Raw genomic sequence first — 25,238 nt, 5'->3', positions numbered from 1 at the left:
AGTGTTTGATCGGGACAGTGGAGAGGGAGATTTACTCTGTATCTAACCCTGTGCTGTATCTGTCCTGGGAGTGTTTAATGGGGACAGTGCTGAGGGAGATTTACTCTGTGTCTAATCCCGTGCTGTACCTGTCCTGGCAGAGTTTCATGGAGACAGTGTAGAGGGACCTTTACTCTGTATCTAACCCCATGCTGTACCTACCTGCCCTGGGAGTGATTGGTGGGGACAGTGTAGAGGGAGCTTTACTCTGTATCTAACCCCGTGCTGTACCCATGCTGGGAGTGATTGATGGGGACAGTGTAGAGGGAGCTTTACTCTGTATCTAACCCCGTGCTGTACCTGTCCTGGGATTGTGTGATGGGGACAGTGTAGCGGGAGCTTTACTCTGTGTCTAACCCCGTGCTGCACCTGTCCTGGGAGTGTTTGATGGGGACAGTGTCGAGGGAGCTTTACTCTGTATCTAACCCCGTGCTGTACCTGTCCTGGGAGTGTTTGATGGGAACAGTGTCGAGGGAGCATTACTCTGTATCTAACCCCGTGCTGTACCTGTCCTGGGATTGTGTGATGGGGACAGTGTCGAGGGAGCTTTACTCTGTGTCTAACCCCGTGCTGTACCTGTCCTGGGAGTGTTTGATGGGGACAGTGTAGAGTGAGTTTTACTCTGTATCTAACCCCGTGCTGTACCTGTCCTGGGAGTGTTTGATGAGGGCAGTGTAGAGGGAGCTTTACTCTCTATCTAACCCCGTGCTGTACCTGTCCTGGGAGTGTTTGATGGGGACAGTGTAGAGGGAGCTTTACTCTGTATCTAACCCCGTGCTGTACCTGTCCTGGGAGTGTTTGATGGGAACAGTGTCGAGGGAGCATTACTCTGTATCTAACCCCGTGCTGTACCTGTCCTGGGATTGTGTGATGGGGACAGTGTAGCGGGAGCTTTACTCTGTATCTAACCCCGTGCTGTACCTGTCCTGGGAGAGTTTGATGGGGACAGTGTAGAGGGAGCGTTACTCTGTATCTAACCCCGTGCAGTACCTATCCTGGGAGTGTTTGATGGGGACAGTGTAGAGGGAGCTTTACTCTGTATCTAACCCCGTGCTGTACCTGTCCTGGGAGTGTTTGATGGGGACAGTGTAGAGGGAGCTTTACTCTGTATCTAACCCCGTGCTGTACCTGTCCAGGGAGTGTTTGATGGGGACAGTGTAGAGGGAGCTTTACTCTGTATCTAACCCCGTGCTGCACCTGTCCTGGGAGTGTTTATTGGGGACAGTGTAGCGGGAGCTTTACTCTGTATCTACCCACGTGCTGTACCTGTCCTGGGAGTGTTTGATGGGGACAGTGTAGAGAGAGCTTTACTCTGTATCTAACCCCGTGCTGTACCTGTCCTGGGAGTGTTTGATGGGGACAGTGTAGAGGGAGATTTACTCTGTATCTAACCCCGTGCTGTACCTGTCCTGGGAGTGTTTGATGGGGACAGTGTAGAGGGAGCTTTACTCTGTATCTAACCCCGTGCTGTACCTGTCCTGGGAGTGTTTGATGGGGACAGTGTAGAGAGAGCTTTACTCTGTACCTAACCCCGTGCTGTACCTGTCCTGGGAGTGTTTGATGGGGACAGTGTAGAGGGAGATTTACTCTGTATCTAACCCCGTGCTGTACCTGTCCCGGGATTGACATGTGGATAATGCTCACCACGTCCTTCCATAAATTTCTGGAAGAATTCCGACCAGGTTCCCGGCTCCGGCATTGATTCCGTCATCCGATGGAAATGGAAATACGACACGAGACAATCCTTGGCATTCCGAGCGACTAATATCGTCTGTCAGGCGGAAATATCAACGCATTAGGGATCCTCACACTGCCCTTTAACATGTCTGTGCGGGCGAGGGGAGGGGCGAGTGAGGGAGCCCCACAGTTTGGAGACTGAGGGAGGGGGAATGAGGGAGTTACACAGTATGGAGATTGAAGGAAGGATGTGTGAGGGAGTCCCACAGTTTGGAGACTGAGGGAAGGGGGGAGTGAGGGAGTCCCACAGTTTGGAGGCTGAGGGAGGGGGGAGTGAGGGAGCCCCACAGTTTGGAGACTGAGGGAGGGGAGAGTGAGGGAGCCCCACAGTTTGGAGATTGAAGGAAGGGTGTGTGAGGGAGTCCCACAGTTTGGAGACTGAGGGAGGGGAGAGTGAGGGAGTCCCACAGTTTGGAGACTGAGGGAGGGGGAGTGAGGGAGTCCCGCAGTTTGGAGACTGAGGGAGGGGGAGTGAGGGAGTCCCACAGTTTGGAGTCTGAGGGAGGGGGGAGTGAGGGAGTCCCACAGTTTGGAGACTGAGGGAGGGGGGAGTGAGAGAGTCCCACAGTTTGGAGACTGAGGGAGGGGGGAGTGAGGTTGTCCCACAGATTGGAGACTGAGGGAGGGGGGAGTGAGGTTGTCCCACAGATTGGAGACTGAGGGAGGGGGAGTGAGGGAGTCCCACAGTTTGGAGACTGAGGGAGGGGGGGAGTGAGGGAGTCCCACAATTTGGAGACTGAGGGGGGGGGGGGGAGTGAGGGAGTCCCACAGTTTGGAGGCTGAGGGAGGGGGAGTGAGGGAGTCCCACAGTTTGGGGGCTGAGGGAGGGGGAGTGAGGGAGTCCCACAGTTTGGAGACTGAGGGAGGTGGAGTGAGGGAGTCCCACAGTTTGGAGACTGAGGGAGGTGGAGTGAGGGAGTCCCACAGTTTGGAGACTGAGGGAGGGGGAGTGAGGGAGTGATGAACAGGGTGAGGGATGAAGGGTTTACGGGGTCAATGGGGGTGATTGGGGGGAGCGGTGTGTAACCCGGGTCCCTACCTTACAGTCCTGCTCCCAGAAGGATTTGGGAACCAGTTGGATCGGGAGGTGCGTTTTCATCATCCTCGGAGACGCCATTTTGTCAATCAGTTCAATACCTGCGAGATGGAGATGTTACAACATTCTGATAAAACTCTGACCGGACGGCAGCACGGTAGCACCGTGGTTAGCACAATTACTTCACAGCTCCAGAGTCCCATGTTCGATTCCCGGCTTGGGTCACTGTCTGTGCGGAGTCTGCACATCCTCCCCGTGTCTGCGTGGGTTTCCTCCGGGTGCTCCGGTTTCCTCCCACAGTCCAAAGATGTGCAGGTTTGGTGGATTGGCCAGGATAAATTGCCCTTAGTGTTGGGTGGGGTTACTGGGTTATGGGGATAGGGTGGGGGTGTGGGCTTGGGTAGGGTGCTCTTTCCAAGAGCCGGTGCAGACTCGATGGGCCGAATGGCCTCCTTCTGCACTGTAAATTCTATGATGATATGATTGGACAGGGTCGATGCAGGAAAGATGTTCCTGATGGTGGGGGGGTGTCCAGAACCAGGGGTCACAGTCTGAGGATACGCGCAAGACCATTTAGGACAGAGATGAGGAGAAACATCTTCACCCAGAGAGAGGCCGGCCTGTGGAATTCGCTACCACAGGAAGTGGTTGAGGCCAAAACATTGTGGACGGGATTCTCCGTTCCTGAGACTAAGTGTTGACGCTGGGACGGGATTCGCGGAGTTCCAGGACAGCAAAACCGGCGGCGCCCCGGACCGATTCCGTTGAGGGTTTAGCACCGACGGCACGTGGAACACAATCGATCCCAACGAGGAGCGGCGCCGGATTCGCTGGGGTCGGGACCGACACTCGGGAGGCTGACAAGCTGCAGCCGCAGATACACATTACACCCCCCTCCCAGACACACACACCATCCCAGACAACAAGGTGGCACTGGTTGTTGGAGTGTACCCATACAGCTGATGGGTCGTCTGGGGTCAGAGGGCACCCAGGGGGGTGGCCCGGGGGGGGGGGGGGGGGGGGGAGGCGGGATCAGTCCATTGTGTTGGATGACCAGCCGTGATCAGAATGAATGGTGGGGCAGGCTCGCGAAGCCGAGTGGCCTCGTTCTCCTATTTTCCATGTTGCTGATCCTGCTCAGTTTTCACCGACTCTCCCCAGGGTAGGGGTCAACCCCACAAGGGCACCAACCCTCCCTGGGGTATGGGTCGCCAAACGGGCTCCAACTCTCCCTGGGGTATGGGTCCCAGCCCCAATGGCACTCACTCTCCCTGAGGTAACTTGATACTCGTGACAATAAAAGGTTATTATTAATATTATTATTACTGGTCCCGGTCCTAATGGACCCGAGTCTCCCCGGGGGTCCACACACCCCCAATGGGCACCAACCCTCCATTGGGTAGGGTTCCAGCCCCAATAGCACTTAATCGTCCTGAGGTCACCCATGGGCACTGACTCTCCCCAGGGTTTGGGTACAGTCGATGCCTGAGGGGGAAGGGTACCCCGGGGAGAGTCAGTGCCCTTGCGGAGGCCCATATCCCTAGGAGAGTCAGTGCCCGTGGGGGGGGACCCATACCCCGGGGAGAGTCAGTGCTCATGGGGGGCCCATATCCCGGGCAGCGCACCCCCCCTCCCCGCGGGCACTGACTCTCCCCGGGGTACGGGTCCCCCCCACGGGCACTGACTCTCCCCGGGTTACGAGTTCCCCCAGCCCCTACCACCCACCCCTCACACCCCCCCTCCACCCCTCCTCTCCCACACGGGAAAATCTCTCCCAGAACCTTTCAAACCAGCTATTGTCACCCTCACAGTCCAAAGATTCTATGGCATTCAAATGGTCATTGGATAGACATATGGACGATAAGGGAATAGTGTAGATGGGCTTTAGAGTGGTTTCACAGGTCGGCGCAACATCGAGGGCCGAAGGGTCTGTACTGCGCTGTAACGTTCTATGTTTCTGTTTCACGGAGGTCACAGGGTATGGACTATTAGGTACCCCGTGACCTCGGTGGAAGACAAACCTCCCCATTAAGGGGGTTGGGCTTCCCCTTCACAAAGGAACCAGGTGAATGCGAGAACCCTGACCCGGATGTGGGTTGGGGCAGGGGTAGCCTTGGGGGAGTGGAATTTGTCTCACTTCCTGGTGGTCGCTCTGTCTGTATCCAACACCAGGATTCTTCAAAAACGTGACCGCGGCAGTCACACACACTAACCCAGGTTTTTAACCCTTTCTGCCCCAAATATCTACAACACCAAATATCTCAAATTCCCACAGTCATCACAGCGGCCGCCTGGGCAGACGCACAATGCTGCAAGAATGGCATAATGGACGAGCCCGGCGTCTGGAGAATGAAGGTGCTCGTGAGGAGTTACGGGGCGGTGGGTATGGGCCCGAGGGCGGCATTGAGCACCTGGTGAAACAGTGATCGGCCCGGCCAGGAGAACCTCAAGCTGCCAGGGTTGGCCTTGCTGCACCCCTGGGAACGGTCCCGAGGAGCGGGTGGGGGTGCGAGCCGATTTCGCTGGACCGTTCTCCCGTGGCCGACGCTCCAGATCCTCACGGACGCCCGTTCCAAATGGTTGGGCGAGCCCCGGGCGGCCTCTGTGAGCTCCAGGAGCCATCGTGGAAAGTCCTGCAACGGACGTTCAATGACCCGCAGACTATCAGAGACCCTCGTCACGGACAACCGGGACCCCCATTTACCGGTGAGGGGTTCCAGCCATTCCTGCCAACCTCAGGGTGAAACATACCCAGCCCGGCCCCCCATAGCGTCCGTCCTCAAACGCTGAGCCGAGCGGGCGGTCCAGATATTCAAACACAGCTTTAGGAAGCAGGACACGGAGGTGCCCTCGAGGCGAAGGCAGGGAGTGGGTATCACCGCTGCCTCACGGTGCCAGGGAGCAGGTTCAATCTGTCCTCGGGTGACTATCTGTGCGGAGTCATTGGCCATGATCAATTGCCCCTTAGTGTCCAGGGATGTACAGGTTAGGTGGATTAGCCATGAGCAACTATCCCTTAGTGTCCAGGGATGTACAGGTTAGGTGGCTTGACCATGATCAATTGTCTCTTAGTGTCCAGCGATGTACAGGTTAGGTGGATTGGCCGTGATCAATTGTCCCTTAGTGTCCAGCGATGTGCAGGTTAGGTGGATTAGCCATGATCAATTGTCCCTTAGTGTCCAGGGATGTACAGGTTAGGTGGATTGGCCATGATCAATTGTCCCTTAGTGTCCAGCGATGTACAGGTTCGGTGGATTGGCCATGATCAATTGTCCCTTAGTGTCCAGGGATGTACAGGTTAGGTGGATCGGCCATGATCAATTGTCCCTTAGTGTCCAGGGATGTACAGGTTAGGTGGATTGGCCATGGTCAATTGTTATAGTGTCCCGGGATGTACAGGTTAGGTGGATTGGCCATGATCAATTGTCCCTTAGTGTCCTGGGATGTACAGGTTAGGTGGATTGGCCATGATCAATTGTCCCTTAGTGTCCAGGGATGTACAGGTTAGGTGGATTGGCCATGATCAATTGTCCCTTAGTGTCCTGGGATGTACAGGTTAGGTGGATTGGCCATGATCAATTGTCCCTTAGTGTCCAGGGATGTACAGGTTAGGTGGATTGGCCATGATCAATTGTCCCTCAGTGTCCAGCGATGTACAGGTTAGGTGGATTGGCCATGATCAATTGTCCCTTAGTGTCCAGGGATGTACAGGTTAGGTGGATTGGCCATGGTCAATTGTTATAGTGTCCCGGGATGTACAGGTTAGGTGGATTGGCCATGATCAATTGTCCCTTAGTGTCCAGGGATGTACAGGTTAGGTGGATTGGCCATGGTCAATTGTCCCTTAGTGTCCAGGGATGTACAGGTTAGGTGGATTGGCCATGATCAATTGTCCCTTAGTGTCCAGGGATGTACAGGTCAGGTGGATTGGCCATGATCAATTGTCCCTTAGTGTCCAGGGATGTACAGGTTAGGTGGATTGGCCATGATCAATTGTCCCTTAGTGTCCAGGGATGTACAGGTTAGGTGGATTAGCCATGATCAATTGTCCCTTACTGTCCAGCGATGTACAGGTTAGGTGGATTGGCCATGATCAATTGTCCCTTAGTGTCCAGGGATGTACAGGTTAGGTGGATTGGCCATGATCAATTGTCCCTTAGTGTCCAGGGATGTACAGGTTAGGTGGATTGGCCATGATCAATTGTCCCTTAGTGTCCAGGGATGTACAGTTTTGGTGGATTGGCCATGATCAATTGTCCCTTAGTGTCCAGTGATGTGTAGGTTAGGTGGATTGGCCATGATCAATTATCCCTTAGTGTCCAGGGATGTACAGGTTAGGTGGATTGGCCATGATCAATTGTCCCTCAGTGTCCAGGGATGTACAGGTTAGGTGGATTAGCCATGATCAATTGTCCCTTAGTGTCCAGGGATGTACAGGTTAGGTGGATTGGCCATGATCAATTATCCCTCAGTGTCCAGCGATGTACAGGTTAGGTGGATTAGCCATGATCAATTGTCCCTTAGTGTCCAGCGATGTACAGGTTAGGTGGATTAGCCATGATCAATTGTCCCTTAGTTTCCAGCGATGTACAGGTTAGGTGGATTAGCCATGATCAATTGTCCCTTAGTGTCCAGGGATGTACAGGTTAGGTGGATTGGCCATGATCAATTGTCCCTTAGTGTCCAGCGATGTACAGATTAGGTGGATTGGCCATGATCAATTGTCCCTTAGTGTCCAACGATGTACAGGTTAGGTGGATTGGCCATGATCAATTGACCCTTAGTGTCCAGGGATGTACAGGTTAGGTGGATTGGCCATCATCAATTGTCCCTTAGTGTCCAGGGATGTACAGGTTAGGTGGATTAGCCATGGTCAATTGTCCCTTAGTGTCCAGGGATGTACAGTTTTGGTGGATTGGCCATGATCAATTGTCCCTTAGTGTCCAGTGATGTGTAGGTTAGGTGGATTGGCCATGATCAATTATCCCTTAGTGTCCTGGAATGTACAGGTCAGGTGGATTGGCCGTGATCAATTGTCCCTTAGTGTCCAGCGATGTACAGGTTAGGTGGATTGGCCATGATCAATTGTCCCTTAGTGTCCAGGGATGTACAGGTTAGGTGGATTGGCCATGATCAATTGTCCCTTAGTGTCCAGGGATGTACAGGTTAGGTGGATTGACCATGATCAATTATTATAGTGTCCCGTGATGTACAGGTTAGGTGGATTGGCCATGATCAATTGTCCCTTACTGTCCAGGGATGTACAGGTTATGTGGATTAGCCATGGTCAATTGTCCCTTAGTGTCCAGGGATGTACAGGTTAGGTGGATTGGCCATGATCAATTGTCCCTTAGTGTCCAGGGATGTACAGTTTTGGTGGATTGGCCATGATCAATTGTCCCTTAGTGTCCAGGGATGTACAGGTTAGGTGGATTGGCCATGATCAATTATCCCTTAGTGTCCAGGGATGTACACGTTAAGCGGTTTGGCCATGATCAATTGTCCCTGAGTGTCCAGGGATGTACAGGTTAGGTGGGGTTACGGGGATCGGGCATGAGGATTAAGCCTAGGTGGGATGCTCTTTCGGGGTCAGTACAAACTCAATGGGCCGAATGGCGTCCTTGTGCACTGTGGCGATTCTCAGGTTCTATGGAAGCTGGCCCGATTCTTGTTCAGCTGGTGGATGCCAAGGGTCGTAGTGGAGAGGAAACTGGGCCGGCCTGGTAAAAGGTCAAGCCCAGGGTTAAGATAACCTCCGGAAACACGCGGTCCACCTCCGACACGGGCGGGAAGGCGACAGAACTTCCAGGGGACATCACTGCCCGGGACCAGGTCCTCAGCGCCGGCCCTTCACCGGCCTGCGTGGAAGGGAGGGTCCCCTCACCCCTCAGGCCAAGCTGTGTTGCCAGCAGGCACGTGAAACAGGGGAGAAGAGCCCATCAGTTGGACACTGAGAGGGATCCTTTGGACTTGGACGGGGCGGTTGGATGCGGTAACCCTCACGAGGCCCACGGGGATACGCTGATCGATCACCCCGCGGGACTCATCGAGGTGGATGGAATTCCCCCCAGACACCGCGTCTTACTTCGCTCACCAAATACCGTCCCAAAGCTGGACTGGGACTCTCACTTTCCCTGAGACTCTATTATTTCACGCTGCGGGAGTGGCCTTCACCAGTACTCCAGCTGCAGAAACACTAACACCCAGTACAGTTGTGGTTTCTGACTTTTATACTCCATCCCCCACCCTCGCGATAAAGGGTCTCACTCGATGGCAACGGATCCAAAAAGAATTCGAAGAAGGGGATTCGTTCATAGATGGGAGCTCGTTTACACATCTTCACATCACCGTTCTGATTGATCAGATCCACAATTTCCTGGATCCACGTTGTCCCTGTGGAGAGACAGAGAGAGAGAGAGAGAGAGACAGACAGACAGAGAGACATAGAGAGAGAGAGAGACAGACAGAGAGAGAGAGAGACAGAGAGAGACAGACAGACAGAGAGACATAGAGAGAGAGAGAGACAGACAGAGAGAGAGAGTGACAGAGAGAGACAGAGAGAGACAGACAGAGAAAGAGAGTGAGACAGACAGAGAGAGAGAGAGAAACACAGAGATAGAGATACGAAGAGAGACAGAGAGAAAGAGAGAGAGAGACAGAGAGGGAGTGAGAGAGACAGAGAGAGAGAGAAACAGAGGAAGAGAGACAGAGAGAAAGAGAGCGAGAGAGACAGAGAGAAAGAGATACAGAGAGAGACAGGGAGAGAAAGAGAGAGCGACAGACAGAGAGAGAGAGAAAGACAGGAAGTGAGATTGAGACAGAGAGACAGAGAGGTGAGACAGAGAGACAGAGACAGAGAGAGAGAAAGATAGAGAGAGATAGAGAGAGAGAGAGAAAGAAACAGAGAGATAGTGAGACAAAGAGAGACAGAGAGAAAGAGAGAGAGAGACAGAGGGAGAGAGAGAGTGAGACGACAGAGAGAGGGAGACAGAGAGAGAGTGAGACAGAGAGAGAAAGAAACAGAGAGATAGAGAGACAAAGAGAGACAGAGAGAAAGAGAGAGAGAGAGTGACATAGGGATAGAGAGAGAGAGACAGACAGTGAGACAGAGAGAGAAACAGAGAGATAGAGAGATGAAGTGAGACAGAGAGAAAGAGAGCGAGAGAGACAGAGGGAGAGAGAGAGTGAGACAGAGAAGAGAGTGAGACAGAGAGAGAGGGAGACAGAGAGAGAATTATATATAGAGAGAAAGAGGCAGACAGAGAGAGGAAGAGAGACCGGGGAGAGAGTCGCAGAGGTCGAGAGAGAATGAGAATGAGTGAGGGAAATAGATGGAGAGATAGCAAGAGATCCGTTAGGTTTAAAACACCTGAAGGCCAAGAGAAAACTGACCAATGCCCCACCCACCACCATGATACCTGGGCTCTCCCTCCACCGTGAGGCCTCGGCCCCTCTCTTCACCGAGAGGACTCGGCCGCTCTCCCTCCACTGTGAGGCCTCGGCCCCTCTCTTCACCATGAGGCCTCGGCCCTCCCTCCACTGTGAGGCCTGGGCCCTCCCTCCACCATGAGGCCTGGGCCCTCCCTCCACTGTGAGGCCTGGGCCCTCCCTCCACCATGAGGCCTGGGCCCTCCCCCCACCATGAGGCCTGGGCCCTCCCCCTCCACCATGAGGCCTGGGCCCCTCTCTTCACCGAGAGGACTCGGCCGCTCTCCCTCCACCATGAGGCCTGGGCCCTCTCCCTCCACCGTGAGGCCTGGGCCCTCCCTCGACCATGAGGCCTGGGCCCTCCCTCGACCATGAGGCCTGGGCTCTCCCTCCACCGTGAGGCCTCGGCCCTCCCTCCACTGTGAGGCCTGGGCCCTCCCTCCACCATGAGGCCTGGGCCCTCCCTCCACTGTGAGGCCTGGGCCCTCCCTCCACCATGAGGCCTGGGCCCTCCCCCCACCATGAGGCCTGGGCCCTCCCCCTCCACCATGAGGCCTGGGCCCCTCTCTTCACCGAGAGGACTCGGCCGCTCTCCCTCCACCATGAGGCCTGGGCCCTCTCCCTCCACCGTGAGGCCTGGGCCCTCCCTCGACCATGAGGCCTGGGCCCTCCCTCGACCATGAGGCCTGGGCCCCTCTCCCTCTGCCATGAGGCCTGGGCCCCTCTCCCTCCACCATGAGGCCTGGGCCCTCCCCCTCCACCATGAGGCCTGGGCCCTCTCCCTCCACCGTGAGGCCTGTTCCCCTCTCACCTGATTTGGGGTAGGTGGCGATGAGCAGGTCATCGGCCTTTGCCTGGAAGTTTTTCACCGTCTCCCAGTTGTCAGCCACCCAGTCGGGAAAGGGGACATCTTGCTGCAGTTTAAGCTGCGGCCTCCTCACTGTGATGCCTCGCAGCTCCGCATGACAGTCCAGCTCCATCTCCAGGATCCTGAAACTGGACAGCACCATGGTCAATTCACTCAGCACCCAGAGGCTCCCGTCTCCCTCAATTGCCTCCCCCAGAGATAGAGAGACAGACAGAAAGAGAGAGAGAGAGACACACACACACAGACAGAGAGAGAGAGAGAGACAGAGAGAGAGAGACAGAGAGAGAGAGACACACACAGACAGACAGAGAGAGAGAGAGAGAGACAAAGAGAGACATAGAGAGAGACACAGACAGAGAGAGAGAGAGAGAGACAAAGAGAGACATAGAGAGATACAGAGAGAGATAGAAAGAGAGAGACAGACAGAGAGAGACAGAGAGAGAGACAGACAGACACAGAGAGAGAAAGAGAGAGTGGGAGAGAGAGAGATTGTGAGAGAGAGAGTGTGGGACAGAGAGATGTGGGAGAGAGAGAGTGGGGGAGATAGAGTGAGTGAGAGCGCCTCTCCTGAAAGATTTCTAAGTGCGGTAGCGAGCTGGAATTGTCGCGAGCTTCCCGGCTCTCGGTCCAGCGAGGCCGGCAACGCTATTCAACGTTAATTGGTCCACTTAACGAGGCCCCAGGGGCTTCCCGTTGCAAATGTCAGCTCGCCAGCTGATTGGCCGGGACCGAGCTGGCCAGGTCGAGCAGCACTTAAACCGCACTCGCTCAGCTCAGCCCAGCCAGCTCGCAACAATGGTGCCCAGGAAAAGCTCTCCCATAATCTCCGGGAGAGGGCCCAGACCGCCGGAAGGACGCCACACCGAACAACCCTCAGCTCCTTCGAGGAGCGGGCCCTGGAGGTGACCGGTGTGGCTGAGGACAGGGTGACCCACGCGGAGGCTGGACGTAGAGTTAGGGGACCGCCGGGGGGGGGTCACACCGGGGGGGGGGTCACACTCAGATGGATTGTCACACGGGGGTTGTTGTTGCCTCACTGACTGACCCGTCCCTCCCACTGACCACATGTCCATTCTCCCGCAGCTCCTCCAGCCGACATCCCATCCCGGGCGGCCTCCTCTCCTGACTCCCATCCCGTCCGGCCTCCTCTCCTGACTCCCATCCCGGGCGGGCTCCCGCTCCTGACTCCCATCCCGTCCGGCCTCCTCTCCTGACTCCCATCCCGGGCGGCCTCCTCTCCTGACTCCCATCCCGGGCGGCCTCCTCTCCTGACTCCCATCCCGGGCGGCCTCCTCTCCTGACTCCCATCCCGGGCGGCCTCCTCTCCTGTCTCCCATCCCGGGCGGTCTCCTCTCCTGACTCCCATCCCGGGCGGCCTCCTCTCCTGACTCCCATCCCGGGCGGCCTCCTCTCCTGACTCCCATCCCGGGCGGCCTGCTCTCCTGTCTCCCATCCCGGGCGGCCTCCTCTCCTGACTCCCATCCCGGGCGGCCTCCTCTCCTGACTCCCATCCCGGGCGGCCTCCTCTCCTGACTCCCATCCCGGGCGGCCTCCTCTCCTGACTCCCATCCTGGGCGGCCTCCTCTCCTGACTCCCATCCCGGGCGGCCTCCTCTCCTGACTCCCATCCCGGGCGGCCTCCTCTCCTGACTCCCATCCTGGGCGGCCTCCTCTCCTGACTCCCATCCTGGGCGGCCTCCTCTCCTGTCTCCCATCCCGGGCGGCCTCCTCTCCTGACTCCCATCCCGGGCGGTCTCCTCTCCTGACTCCCATCCCGGGCGGCCTCCTCTCCTGACTCCCATCCCGGGCGGCCTCCTCTCCTGACTCCCATCCCGGGCGGCCTGCTTTCCTGTCTCCCATCCCGGGCGGCCTCCTCTCCTGACTCCCATCCCGGGCGGCCTCCTCTCCTGACTCCCATCCCGGGCGGCCTCCTCTCCTGACTCCCATCCCGGGCGGCCTCCTCTCCTGTCTCCCATCCCGGGCGGCCTCCTCTCCTGACTCCCATCCCGGGCGGCCTCCTCTCCTGACTCCCATCCCGGGCGGGCTCCTCTCCTGACTCCCATCCCGGGCGGCCTCCTCTCCTGTCTCCCATCCCGGGCGGCCTCCTCTCCTGACTCCCATCCCGGGCGGCCTCCTCTCCTGTCTCCCATCCCGGGCGGCCTCCTCTCCTGACTCCCATCCCGGGCGGCCTTCTCTCCTGTCTCCCATCCCGGGCGGCCTCCTCTCCTGTCTCCCGTCTCGGGCGGCCTCCTCTCCTGTCTCCCATCCCGGGCGGCCTCCTCTCCTGACTCCCATCCCGGGCGGGCTCCTCTCCTGACTCCCGTCCCGGGCGGCCTCCTCTCCTGTCTCCCATCCCGGGCGGCCTCCTCTCCTGACACCCATCCCGGGCGGCCTCCTCTCCTGACTCCCATCCCGGGCGGCCTCCTCTCCTGACTCCCATCCCGGCCGGCCTCCTCTCCTGACTCCCATCCCGGCCGGCCTCCTCTCCTGTCTCCCATCCCGGGCGGCCTCCTCTCCTGACTCCCATCCCGGGCGGCCTCCTCTCCTGACTCCCGTCCCGGCCGGCCTCCTCTCCTGACTCCCATCCCGGGCGGCCTCCTATCCTGACTCCCATCCCGGGCGGCCTCCTCTCCTGACTCCCATCCCGGGCGGGCTCCTCTCCTGACTCCCATCCCGGGCGGCCTCCTCTCCTGTCTCCCATCCCGGGCGGCCTCCTCTCCTGACTCCCATCCCGGGCGGCCTCCTCTCCTGACTCCCATCCCGGGCGGCCTCCTTTCCTGTCTCCCATCCCGGGCGGCCTCCTCTCCTGACTCCCATCCCGGGCGGCCTCCTCTCCTGTCTCCCATCCCGGGCGGCCTCCTCTCCTGACTCCCATCCCGGGCGGCCTCCTCTCCTGTCTCCCATCCCGGGCGGCCTCCTCTCCTGTCTCCCATCCCGGGCGGCCTCCTCTCCTGACTCCCATCCCGGGCGGGCTCCTCTCCTGACTCCCGTCCCGGGCGGCCTCCTCTCCTGTCTCCCATCCCGGGCGGCCTCCTCTCCTGACTCCCATCCCGGGCATCCTCCTCTCCTGACTCCCATCCCGGGCGGCCTCCTCTCCTGACTCCCATCCCGGCCGGCCTCCTCTCCTGACTCCCATCCCGGCCGGCCTCCTCTCCTGTCTCCCATCCCGGGCGGCCTCCTCTCCTGACTCCCATCCCGGGCGACCTCCTCTCCTGACTCCCATCCCGGGCGGCCTCCTCTCCTGACTCCCATCCCGGGCATCCTCCTCTCCTGACTGCCATCCCGGGCGGCCTCCTCTCCTGACTCCCATCCCGGCCGGCCTCCTCTCCTGACTCCCGTCCCGGGCATCCTCCTCTCCTGACTCCCATCCCGGGCGGCCTCCTCTCCTGACTCCGATCCTGGGCGGCCTCCTCTCCTGTCTCCCATCCCGGGCGGCCTCCTCTCCTGACTCCCATCCCGGGCGGCCTCCTCTCCTGACTCCCATCCCGGCCGGCCTCCTCTCCTGACTCCCGTCCCGGCCGGCCTCCTCTCCTGACTCCCGTCCCGGCCGGCCTCCTCTCCTGACTCCCATCCCGGGCGACCTCCTCTCCTGACTCCCATCCCGGGCGGCCTCCTCTCCTGACTCCCATCCCGGGCATCCTCCTCTCCTGACTCCCATCCCGGGCGGCCTCCTCTCCTGACTCCCATCCCGGCCGGCCTCCTCTCCTGACTCCCGTCCCGGGCATCCTCCTCTCCTGACTCCCATCCCGGGCGGCCTCCTCTCCTGACTCCGATCCTGGGCGGCCTCCTCTCCTGTCTCCCATCCCGGGCGGCCTCCTCTCCTGACTCCCATCCCGGGCGGCCTCCTCTCCTGACTCCCATCCCGGGCGGCCTCCTCTCCTGACTCCCGTCCCGGCCGGCCTCCTCTCCTGACTCCCGTCCCGGCCGGCCTCCTCTCCTGACTCCCATCCCGGGCGACCTCCTCTCCTGACTCCCATCCCGTGCGGCCTCCTCTCCTGACTCCCATCCCGGGCATCCTCCTCTCCTGACTCCCATCCCGGGCGGCCTCCTCTCCTGACTCCCATCCCGGCCGGCCTCCTCTCCTGACTCCCGTCCCGGGCATCCTCCTCTCCTGTCTCACAGCCCGGGCGGCCTCCTCTCCTGACTCCCATCCCGGGCGGGCTCCTCTCCTGACTCCCGTCCCGGCCGGCCTCCTCTCCTGACTCCCATCCCGGGCGGCCTCCTCTCCTGACTCCCATCCCGGGCGGCCTCCTCTCCTGACTCCCATCCCGGGCGGCCTCCTCTCCTGACTCCCATCCTGGCCGGCCTCCTCTCCTGACTCCAATCCTGGGCGGCCTCCTCTCCTGACTCCCATCCCGGGCGGCCTCCTCTCCTGACTCCCATCCCGGGCGGCCTCCTCTCCTGACTCCCATCCCGGGCGGCCTCCTCTCCTGTCTCCCATCCCGGGCGGCCTCCTCTCCTGACTCCCATCCCGGCCGGCCTCCTCTCCTGACTCCCAGGAGACCACCTCGGAGGAGAGCTCCGAGGAGGACACCGTTATAATCGCGGCACCGATATCACCGCCACCCTCCCCCAGCGCAGAGACACGCACCGCGGTGGGACATGTTAGTGGACAGGCTTCTGGGGCACAGTCTGGTGAGCACCACACGGCTCCTGATGTACGTCAGGTGGAGGCAGGAACCCCCCCTCCCCCAGGCGGGACAGCAGCTGGATCCCAGGGCCCCGCTGGGCCCCAGTCTGATGCTGAGCCTCTGGAACAGGGTTTCCCGGAGCTGATGGAGATGACAGGGAGTGGCCGGGACATTCAGTGGGAGACACTCCAGTAGACCCATTGCCGATTGGAGGAGTCCCAGATGAGGCCGCGTCCCGGGGTCAGGGGTTTTTCATGCCCCCTTCTATTTCTCCTCAGTCCATTTTGGAGTTCCTTCCTGGCTACCTTGTAACCCTCTAGAGCCGAGTCAGATCCTTGCTTCCTCAACCTTATGTAAGCTTCCTTCTTCCTCTTGACTAGAAGCTCCACTTCTCTTGTCAGCCAAGGCTCCTTCACCTTTCCATTCCTTCCTCGTCTCAGTGGGACAAAACTATTCAGCACTCCCAGCAAGTGCTCCTTAAACAACCCCCACATTACTGTTGTGCATTTCCCCAAGAACAACTGTTCCTAATTTATGCTCCTCAGCTCCTGTCTAATAGCAGTATAGTTTCTCCTCCCCCAATTAAATACCTTCCCATACTGTCTGTTCCTATCCCTCTCCATGACTATGGTAAAGGTCAAGGAGTTGTGGTCACTGTCACCGAAATGCTCTCCCACCGAGACATCTGACCTGGTTCGTTGCCGAGCACCAAGTCCAATATGGCCTCCCCCCTAGTCGGCCTATCTACATATTGAGTCAGGAATCCTTCCTGTACACACCTGACAAAATCTGCTCCATCCAATCCATTTGCACTAAGGAGGTTCCAGTCAATATTAGGGAAGTTGAAGTCACCCATGACAACAACTCTGTTACTTCTGCACTTTTCTAAGATCTGCCACCCAATCTGTTCCTCCATCTCTCTGCTGTTATTGGGGGGGTCTATAGAAAACTCCCAATAAAGTGACTGCTCCTGTCTTGTTTCTGACTTCCACCCATACTGACTCAGTAGACAAACCCTCCTAAACTACCTCCTTTTCTGCAGCTGTGGTGCACTCCCTAATTAACAGTGCCACTCCCCCTCCTCTTTTACCTCCCTCCCTATTCTTCTGAAAACATCTAAACCCCGGAACATCTAACAATCATTCCTGCCCCTGTGAAATCCATGTCGCCGTAATGGCCACAACATCGTAGTTCCACGTACTGATCCATGCTCTAAGTTCCTCTCCCTTATTCCTGACACTCCTTGCATTGAAACAGACACACTTTAACCCATTCCACTGAGTGTAACTTTGCCCTATCAACTGTCTATCTTTCCTCACAGACTTGCTGCATACTATTTCTGCCTGTTCAACAGCTACCCTATCCTCTGATCCATAGCTCTGGTTCCCATCCCCCTGCCAAACTAGTTTTAACCCTCCCGAAGAGCTCTAGCAAACCTCCCACCCAGGATATTGGTGCCCCTCCAGTTTAGGTGCAACCCGTCCTTCATGTACAGGTCCCACCTTCCCCAGAAGATATCCTAATGATCCACATATCTGAAGCCTTCCCTCCTGCACCAGCCCTGTAGCCACGTGTTCAGCTGCACTCGCTCTCTGTTCCTTGCCTCACTTGCACGTGGCACCGGTAGCAATCCTGAGATCACTACTCTGCTTGTCCTGCTCTTTAGCTTCCAACCTAACTCCCTAAAATCACTTTTTAGATCCTCATCACTTTTCTGAGCTATGTCGTTGGTGCCTGTGTGCACCGCGACTTCTGGTTGCTCCCCCTCCCCCTTAAGAATCCTGTAGACTCGATCCGAGACATCCCGGGAGACAACATACCTTCTGGGAGTCCCGTTCGCGACCACAGGATCTCCTATCCATTCCCCTAACCATTGAGTCTCCTCTCATTATCACTTTTCTATTCTCCCCCCTTCCCTTCTGAGCCACAGAGCTGTCATAAAATGCACCCATGCACATCATGAGGTAAAAGCAGGCAGTGACAGACACCCAGGTGAGCCAATCAACGTACAGGACAGAACACAACCAATCACCAGACAGGACACCAGAGTGGCGTCCAACTATAAAACACACTAGGCATCAGCACTCCGCCTCTTTCCACTGGTGACAACTGTAGTGACAGTCAGGGTGTATATATCAGTTAGCACCTTCTACACGTGGATCAGAGCTAGCCTGGTCTCGATAGTTAGAGTTAGTTTACTTAGAGTAGTAGAGTGTCAACCCATAGCCAGCTGTGTACATTGTTACAGAAGTTCAATAAATCTTATTGAACCAACGCCTACGTTTGGTGTCTGCTTTACCGTTTATCTGCATCTAGTTGCAGTCCGTGTTACCCCAGGGTGAATAACACAACAAGAGCCAGGCTCAGTGCCAGAGACCAGGCCGCTAGGGCCTTCCCCACATAGGTCATCCCCCCCCATTAGCATCCAAAACAGTATGCTTGTTTTGAAGGGGAACGGCCACGAGGGATCCCTGCATTGTCTGCCCTTCATTTCCCTTCTCCTGACTGTAACCCAGCTACTCTTGTCCTGTACCTTGGGTATGGCTTCCTCCCTGTAACTCTTCTCAATCACCCCCTCTGCCTCTCGATGATCCGAAGTTCATCCAGCTCCAGCTCCAGTTCCCTAACGCGGTCTCTGAGGAGTTGGAGTTGGGTGCACTTCCCGCAGGTATAGTCAGCGGGGACACCGGTGGTATCCCTCACCACCCACATCCTACAGGAGGAGCATGCAACTGCCCTAGCCTCCATCCCCTCTGATCTTACAGAATGTAGCTGCCCTGTGGACCAACTGGACCTCCGCCCTCCGACTCTGCTCCCAGTCAGCTGCACTCTCTGCAAACTCCCGGCTCCCTTCACGCTCTTTGAGGAAGTGTGGGAAATGAAATGAAAGGAGCACCTTACTCCCTCCTCACCGAACTCCCTCAGTGACCAAACTCTCACTATCGCACTCAAATGTACCAAATTCAGCATTCCCTCAGTCACCAAACTCTCACTAAAGCACTCAAATGCACCCAAATTTAGCACTCCTTCAGTCACCAAACTCTCACTAAAGCACTCAAATGCACCCAAATTCAGCACTCAGTGCAAGAGGGACAGAGAGAGACAGATAGAGTAAGACAGAGACACAGAGAGAGTGACAGAGAGATGGAGACAGGGACAGAGAGAGAGACAGACAGATAGAGAGATACAGAGACAGAGAGAGAGAGAGACAGATAGAGAGAAAGAGACAGCGAGAGAGAGAGAGACAGAGGCAGAGAGACAGAGAGAGACAGACAGATAGAGAGATACAGAGACACACATAGAGAGCGACAGAGAGAGAGAGATAAAGAGGTAGATAGAGAGAAAGAGACAGACAGAGAGAAAGACAGATGAAGAGAGAGAAACAGAGACACAGAGAGACACGCAGATAAAGATAGAGACAGAGACACACAGAGAGAGCGACAGAGAGATGGAGACAGGGACAGAGAGAGAGACAGACAGATAGAGAGATACAGAGACACAGAGAGAGAGAGACAGATAGAGAGAAAGAGACAGAGAGAGAGAGAGAGACAGAGGCAGAGAGACAGAGAGAGACAGACAGATAGAGAGATACAGAGACACACATAGAGAGCGACAGAGAGAGAGAGATAAAGAGGTAGATAGAGAGAAAGAGACAGACAGAGAGAAAGACAGATGAAGAGAGAGAAACAGAGACACAGAGAGACACGCAGATAAAGATAGAGACAGAGACACACAGAGAGAGCGACAGAGAGAGAGGCAGATAGAGAGAGACTGATAGAGAGAAGCAGATCGAGAGAAAGAGACAGAGAGAAAAAGACAGAGAGAGAGAGACAGAGGCAGAGAGGCAGATAGACAGAGAGACAGACAGATAGGGAGAGAGACAGACAGATCGAGAGAGAGACAGAGACAAAAGAGAGAGCGAGAGAGAGAGAGAGATCGACAGAGACAGAGAGAGGGAGAGGAAGAGAGACGGAGACAGAGAGAGAGAGAGAGACGGAGAGAGAGAGAGAAAGAGAGAGAGAGAGAGACAGAGGGAGAGACAGAGAGAGAGAAAGAGACAGCGACGGAGGTAGAGAGAAACAGAGACACAGAGAGAGACAGAGAGAGAGAGGGGGACAGAAACAGAGAGGGTGTGACTGACAGAGAGGCAGACAGGCTGACAGAGAGATAGTGAGAGAGACGGACAGAGAAACGGACAGAGACAAGCAGACAGACAGAGAGGTTACCTTGCTGAATCTTTGAGCTATGAATTGGGAGTTAACTTTTGGGCGTCTTCCACTGATTGAGGAGGCAGAGTAGAATGACTGGTTTCATTCCTCCTAATTCTCTCTGGATAAGGGCCAAGGCTCAGAAATATATATATAGGGAGGCACGGGGGCGGGGAGAGGAACTCCAGACAATTGCTTCACAGCTCCAGGGTCCTAGGTTCGATTCCGGCTTGGGTCACTGTCTGTGTGGAGTCTGCACATCCTCCCCGTCTCTGCGTGGGTTTCCTCCGGGTGCTCCGGTTTCCTCCCACAGTCCAAAGATGTGCAGGTTGGGTGGATTGGCCGCGCTAAATTGCCCTTAGTGTCCAAAATTGCCCTTAGTGTCCAAAATTGCCCTTAGTGTTGGGTGGGGTTACTAGGTTATGGGGATAGGGTGGAGGTGTGGACCTTGGGTAGGGTGCTCTTTCCAAGAGCCGGTGCAGACTCGATGGGCTGAATGGCCTCCTTCTGCACTGTAAATTCTATGATACTATGAGAGTGAGAGAAATAGAGAGGGGGAGAGTGAGAGTGTAGCAGAGAGAGTGACAGTGTGGGAGAGAGAGTGAGAGCGGGAGAGTGAGAGTGAGTGGGAGAGAGCGAGTGAGAGTGAAAATGAGAATGTGGGAGAGAGAAAGTGAGAGTGGGAGAGAGAGAGAGTGAAAGTGTGGGTGAGAGAGAACGAGAGTAGGGTAGAGAGCGAAATGGGGATAGAGAGTGAAAGTGGGAGACAGTGGGACAGAGAAACAGAGTGGGAGAGTGGAGAGAGAGTGAGTGGGAGAGAGAGAGTGGGAGAGAGAGAGTGGGAGGGAGAGAGAGTGGGAAAGAGAGAGAGAGAGAAGTGGGAAAGAGAGTGGGAGAGAGAGAGATAGAGGGTGGGAGAGAGAGTTGGAGAGAGAGAGTGGGAAAGAGAGAGTGGGAGAGAGTGGGAGAGAGAGTGAGAGAGTGGAAGAGAGAGTGGGAGAGAGAGAGTGGGAGAGAGCGAGAGAGAGAGAGTTTGAGAGAGTGGGAGAGAGAGAGTGTGGGAGAGAGTGTGGGAGAGAAAGAGTGGGAGAGGGAGAGTGGGAGAGGGAGAGTGGGAGAGAGAGTAGTGGAAGAGAGAGTGGGAGAGAGAGAGTGGGAGAGAGCGAGAGAGAGAGAGTGGGAGAGAGAGAGAACGAGAGAGTGAGAGAGAGTAGTGGAAGAGAGAGTGGGAGAGAGAGAGTGGGAGAGAGCGAGAGAGAGAGAGTGGGAGAGAGAGTTTGAGAGAGAGGTGGAGAGAGTGGGAAAGAGAGAGTGGGAGAGAGAGAGAGTGTGGGAGAGAGTGTGGGAGAGGGAGAGATAGAGTGGGAGAGGGAGAGTGGGAGAGAGAGAGTGGGAGAGGGAGCGTGGGAAAGAGAGAGTGGGAGAGGGAGAGTGCCAGAGGGAGAGCGAGAGAGAGAGAGTGGGAGAGAGCGAGAGAGTGGGCGAGAGAGTGGGAGTGGGAGAGAGAGAGTGGGAGAGAGAGAGTGTGAGAGGGAGAGAGCGAGTGGAAGAGAGAGAGTGGGAGAGAGAGAGTGTGAGAGGGAGAGAGCGAGAGTGAGTGAGTGGGCAAGAGTGGGAGAGAGATTGGAAGAGCGATGTTCCATTCTAGTGCGTTGTAATGATTGGGTAGGTGCATCAAGAACGTCTGAGTTCGTGACCAGTTAAGATTTATTAAATTACAATGATGTGGGTAGAAAACAACACTAATACTACTAACGAACTGTAAACTGTTAACTAGATTACGAGAGTTAATACTAACCACGCCAACTCCTCACTCAGACTTCCCGAGGCTGCAGTGTCACGCGGTGGAGCTCTACTGCCACCTGCTGGTTTTCTTCCCCAAGGGACATTAGTGAACCAGATGGGTTTTTACGACAATCGACAATAAATTTCACCAACTTCCGGGTGGGATTCGAACCCGGGGCCCCAGATCTTTATCCTGGGTCCCTGGATTATGAGTCCAGCGACAATACCACTATGCTACCACCCCCCCCCCCCCCCCCACCTTGTGGCAGTGGCCCTCGCGGCGGCCTTGATAGCCTCTTTGAGTTCTTATATTTCCTCTGTGAGGAACTCCCTTCACCTGACCACCGGCGAGGGAGAGTCCTGTGCAGGGTCAGGTGGTCCCTCTCTAATGGGTCCTTTACCCCTCGTACATTCGCCGTTTCCCTTGCTCGCTTCTCCAGGCTTTTCTTGCCTTTCGCCTCTTTTCGGACTGTGGAGCTGCTATTGTTTGGCTTTGTTGGTTGTTGGAAGACGGTGAAGGGATGTCTTTTCCCGATCCTGGCGGGCTATTTTCGGATAAAAGTGCCAACATCCAAATTCTCACGATGAGAGCCACCTTTCGTGCTTCTGCTCAGCACATCGTCACCGGAAGCCCAGGAGTATTTGTATTTCGGGGATTTCAACAGTAATTGGAGTAGCCACATTGTAAAGAATTTAGAGGCGCTGGAATTCTTAAAATGTGTTCGGGAGAGCTTTTGACATCAACATGTCTAAGGTCCAATCAGAATGGCGCAGTGCTGGACCTAATTCTCGGGAACATAACCAGACAGGTGTTCAACGAAGCAATGGGGGAGCATTTTAGTGATAGCGATCACAACACAGTCTGGTTTAAGTTTGCTACAGAAAAGGATGGTCTGTAAAGGAGGGTTTTGGATTGGGGGAAGACAGATCAAAACAAAGAACAAAGAAAAGTACAGCACAGGAACAGGCCCTTCAGCCCTCCAAGCCTGCGCCGACCATGCTGCCCGTCTAAATTAAAATCTTCTACACTTCCGGGTCTGTGTCCCTCTATTTACATCCTGTTCATGTATTTGTCAAGATGCCCCAGAAACGTCACTATCGTCCCTGCTTCCACCCCCCCCCCCCCCCTCTAGCAGCGAGTTCCAGGCACCCACTACCCTCTGTGTAAAAAACTTGCCTCGTACATCTACTCTAAACTTTGCCCCTCGCACTTTAAACCTATGCCTCCTAGTAATTGACCCCTCTACACTGGGGAAAAGCCTCTGACTATCCACTCTATCTATGCCCCTCATAATTTTGTAGACCCCTATCAGGTCGCCCCTCAACCTCCGTCGTTCCAGTGAGAACAAACCCAGTTTATTCAATCGCTCCTTATAGCTAATGCCCTCCATACCAGGCAACATCCTGGTAAATCTCTTCTGCACCCTCTCTAAAGCCTCCACATCCTTCTGGTAGTGTGGCGACCAGAATTGAACACTATACTCCAAGTGTGACCTAACTAAGGTTCTATACAGCTGCAACATGACTTGCCAATTCTTATACTCAATGCCCCGGCCAATGAAGGCAAGCATGCCGTATGCCGCTTGACTACCTTCTCCACCTGTGTTGCCCCTTTCAGTGACCTGTGGACCTGTACACCAAGATCTCTCTGACTTTCAATACTCTTGAGGGTTCTACCATTCGCTGTATAAGATGTTATTAGGAATAAGGCACAATCTAGCCCACGTACAGCTTCTCGTGGGAACATCTACAGCAGAACAGTGAGGGGGTGGATTATATGTATTGTGGTAAGCTGTTACTGTATTACATGTATTGCGGTAAACCACTGACTGATGGCTCTGCCTCCCATTGGGCTCGGTATAAAGGTGGCTGACCTTCGGCCCTGCCCCAGTTTGGGATCAGTGTAGCGGGTTCCTTTCTTGCTTTACTCCCCTACTGGGCCGAGATCTGGCGTTTGTATATCTGTGTGTGTCTCTCTCCAGCTGGCACTGAAACTTCAGAGGCCAGGGGATGCCGCACTGGGACACCTCCGCGAGAGAGAGCACTGAATCAAGCCTGCCGTTTATCCCTAACCGGAAGCCTGAGGCTTATATCGCACAGATATCCAGACCCCCACCAATGCCCAGGTGATTCTCTCTCTTGCCGGTGGTAAAACACCCACCCGGTTCCAACTTCGCTGGAGTAGCTTTCCCAAGAGAGAGAATAGGACACTGCTGTTTATTACCTAACCAGCAGCCTGTCCTGAGTCAACGGGTTCGAATCGTTCAAGATGACCCTAGGTTCTCGACCCCGGAATTAGGGTGAGGAGCGTTTAAATGTGACTTGGTCAGAGATCGCTGGTGAGAGATCGAATAATTGAAACGGACTCCAATTACAAAACAAATCGAGGTTTATTGAAAACCCAGGTCAAAATCACCAAAACAGAAGAAAATACAATAAAACCTTAAACTCTACCAAAACTATGTCTATCAGGAAATTGCTATGACGGACACAACGTAAAAGCTTACTGTTAAACAGTTTCTTAGCGATGTTTCAAAACTATTAATAAACAAGTCAAACCCCCTTTCCCCAGATTCTCAACACCTATGAATCTCTGGGGAAACTTCGCAAGCTGCTCGAGGTACTCACAGTTTAAAAGGTCCAATTTCTCAGCAGACTGTAGACACAAAAACGGCAGGAGCGTAGAATCAGGGGCATTTAGAGCTGAACTGTTAGCTCAACTGAACTGGAGTTACCTAGCTGAACTCCTGAACTTGAGTCCCTCGAACCACTTGATTGAACTCTCCAAAGGCTGTCCTGGCCCCTTACTTTATAATATGATTTCAAAGCTCCCGCAGTCTCCGCCCACTCTCCAACAGGCAAAGTTCCTATGACAAAAGCCCCTATCTCTTTATCTACAAGATAAAAGGACTTCTTAACAGCCGTTCCTTGTTTCTCCGGAGATTCTGAACTTACTTCCCCATCATGGTAATGGTTATCTCCTTACCCTGAGATAAGACCATTATCACCTGTATTGAAGTCCAGTTTCTGTGCTCTGCCCTCCTGCTGGTTGGGTCCAGGACCATTATCACCTGTATTGAAGTCCAGTTTCTGTGCTCTGGCCTCCTGCTGGTTGGGTCCAGGGCCATTATCACCTGTATTGAAGTCCAGGTTCTGTGCTCTGCCCTCCTGCTGGTTGGGTCCAGGGCCATTATCACCTGTATTGAAGTCCAGTTTCTGTGCTCTGACCTCCTGCTGGGTGAGTCTGGTGACATTGTTCACTCCATTGTTCGGTTGGTTGAACTAATCAGTGGCTGTCTGGCATCTTGCAGTTTGTCAATTCAAAGGCTGGGGTTTCCCACACACACACACACACACCGGCATGCTGAGCCGACTGGGAGATTTGGTCAGGTTTTGCAGCCAAACGTGGCCAACTTTCACAGTTCCTTGATTTCAATCCTCTCCCAGCTCAGAGAAAAGCCTGAGTTGCCCGAAAAACTTACATATCTGTACACTGACTGGTGTCTC

General features: G+C 55.4%; 1 protein-coding gene across 2 annotated transcripts in view; it reads right to left on the bottom strand.

The window, feature by feature from the left end:
• Positions 1-24,517, bottom strand: part of LOC140395987 (sulfotransferase 1C2-like) — a 150,114-nt gene extending 125,597 nt beyond the window's left edge. The window contains exons 1-5 of one of the 2 annotated variants that reach the window (XM_072484021.1): positions 24,360-24,517; positions 11,052-11,236; positions 9,080-9,205; positions 2,816-2,913; positions 1,684-1,810 (exon numbers count right to left, since the gene is read on the bottom strand). In XM_072484021.1, coding sequence (XP_072340122.1) covers positions 1,684-1,810; positions 2,816-2,913; positions 9,080-9,205; positions 11,052-11,220 — 520 coding nt within the window. In that variant the 5' untranslated portion in view covers positions 11,221-11,236; positions 24,360-24,517. Of the gene's footprint in view, positions 1-1,683; positions 1,811-2,815; positions 2,914-9,079; positions 9,206-11,051; positions 11,237-19,964; positions 20,129-24,359 lie in introns of those variants that run through there. The other variant, XM_072484020.1, reaches the window with a different exon arrangement.
• Positions 24,518-25,238: the final 721 nt, after the last annotated feature.

The sequence above is a fragment of the Scyliorhinus torazame genome, chromosome 19 (assembly GCF_047496885.1).
Source record: "Scyliorhinus torazame isolate Kashiwa2021f chromosome 19, sScyTor2.1, whole genome shotgun sequence".
Classification (NCBI taxonomy): domain Eukaryota; kingdom Metazoa; phylum Chordata; class Chondrichthyes; order Carcharhiniformes; family Scyliorhinidae; genus Scyliorhinus; species Scyliorhinus torazame.
Note: the sequence above shows the minus strand (reverse complement) of the source record. Positions and strands in the feature narration are given on the sequence as shown.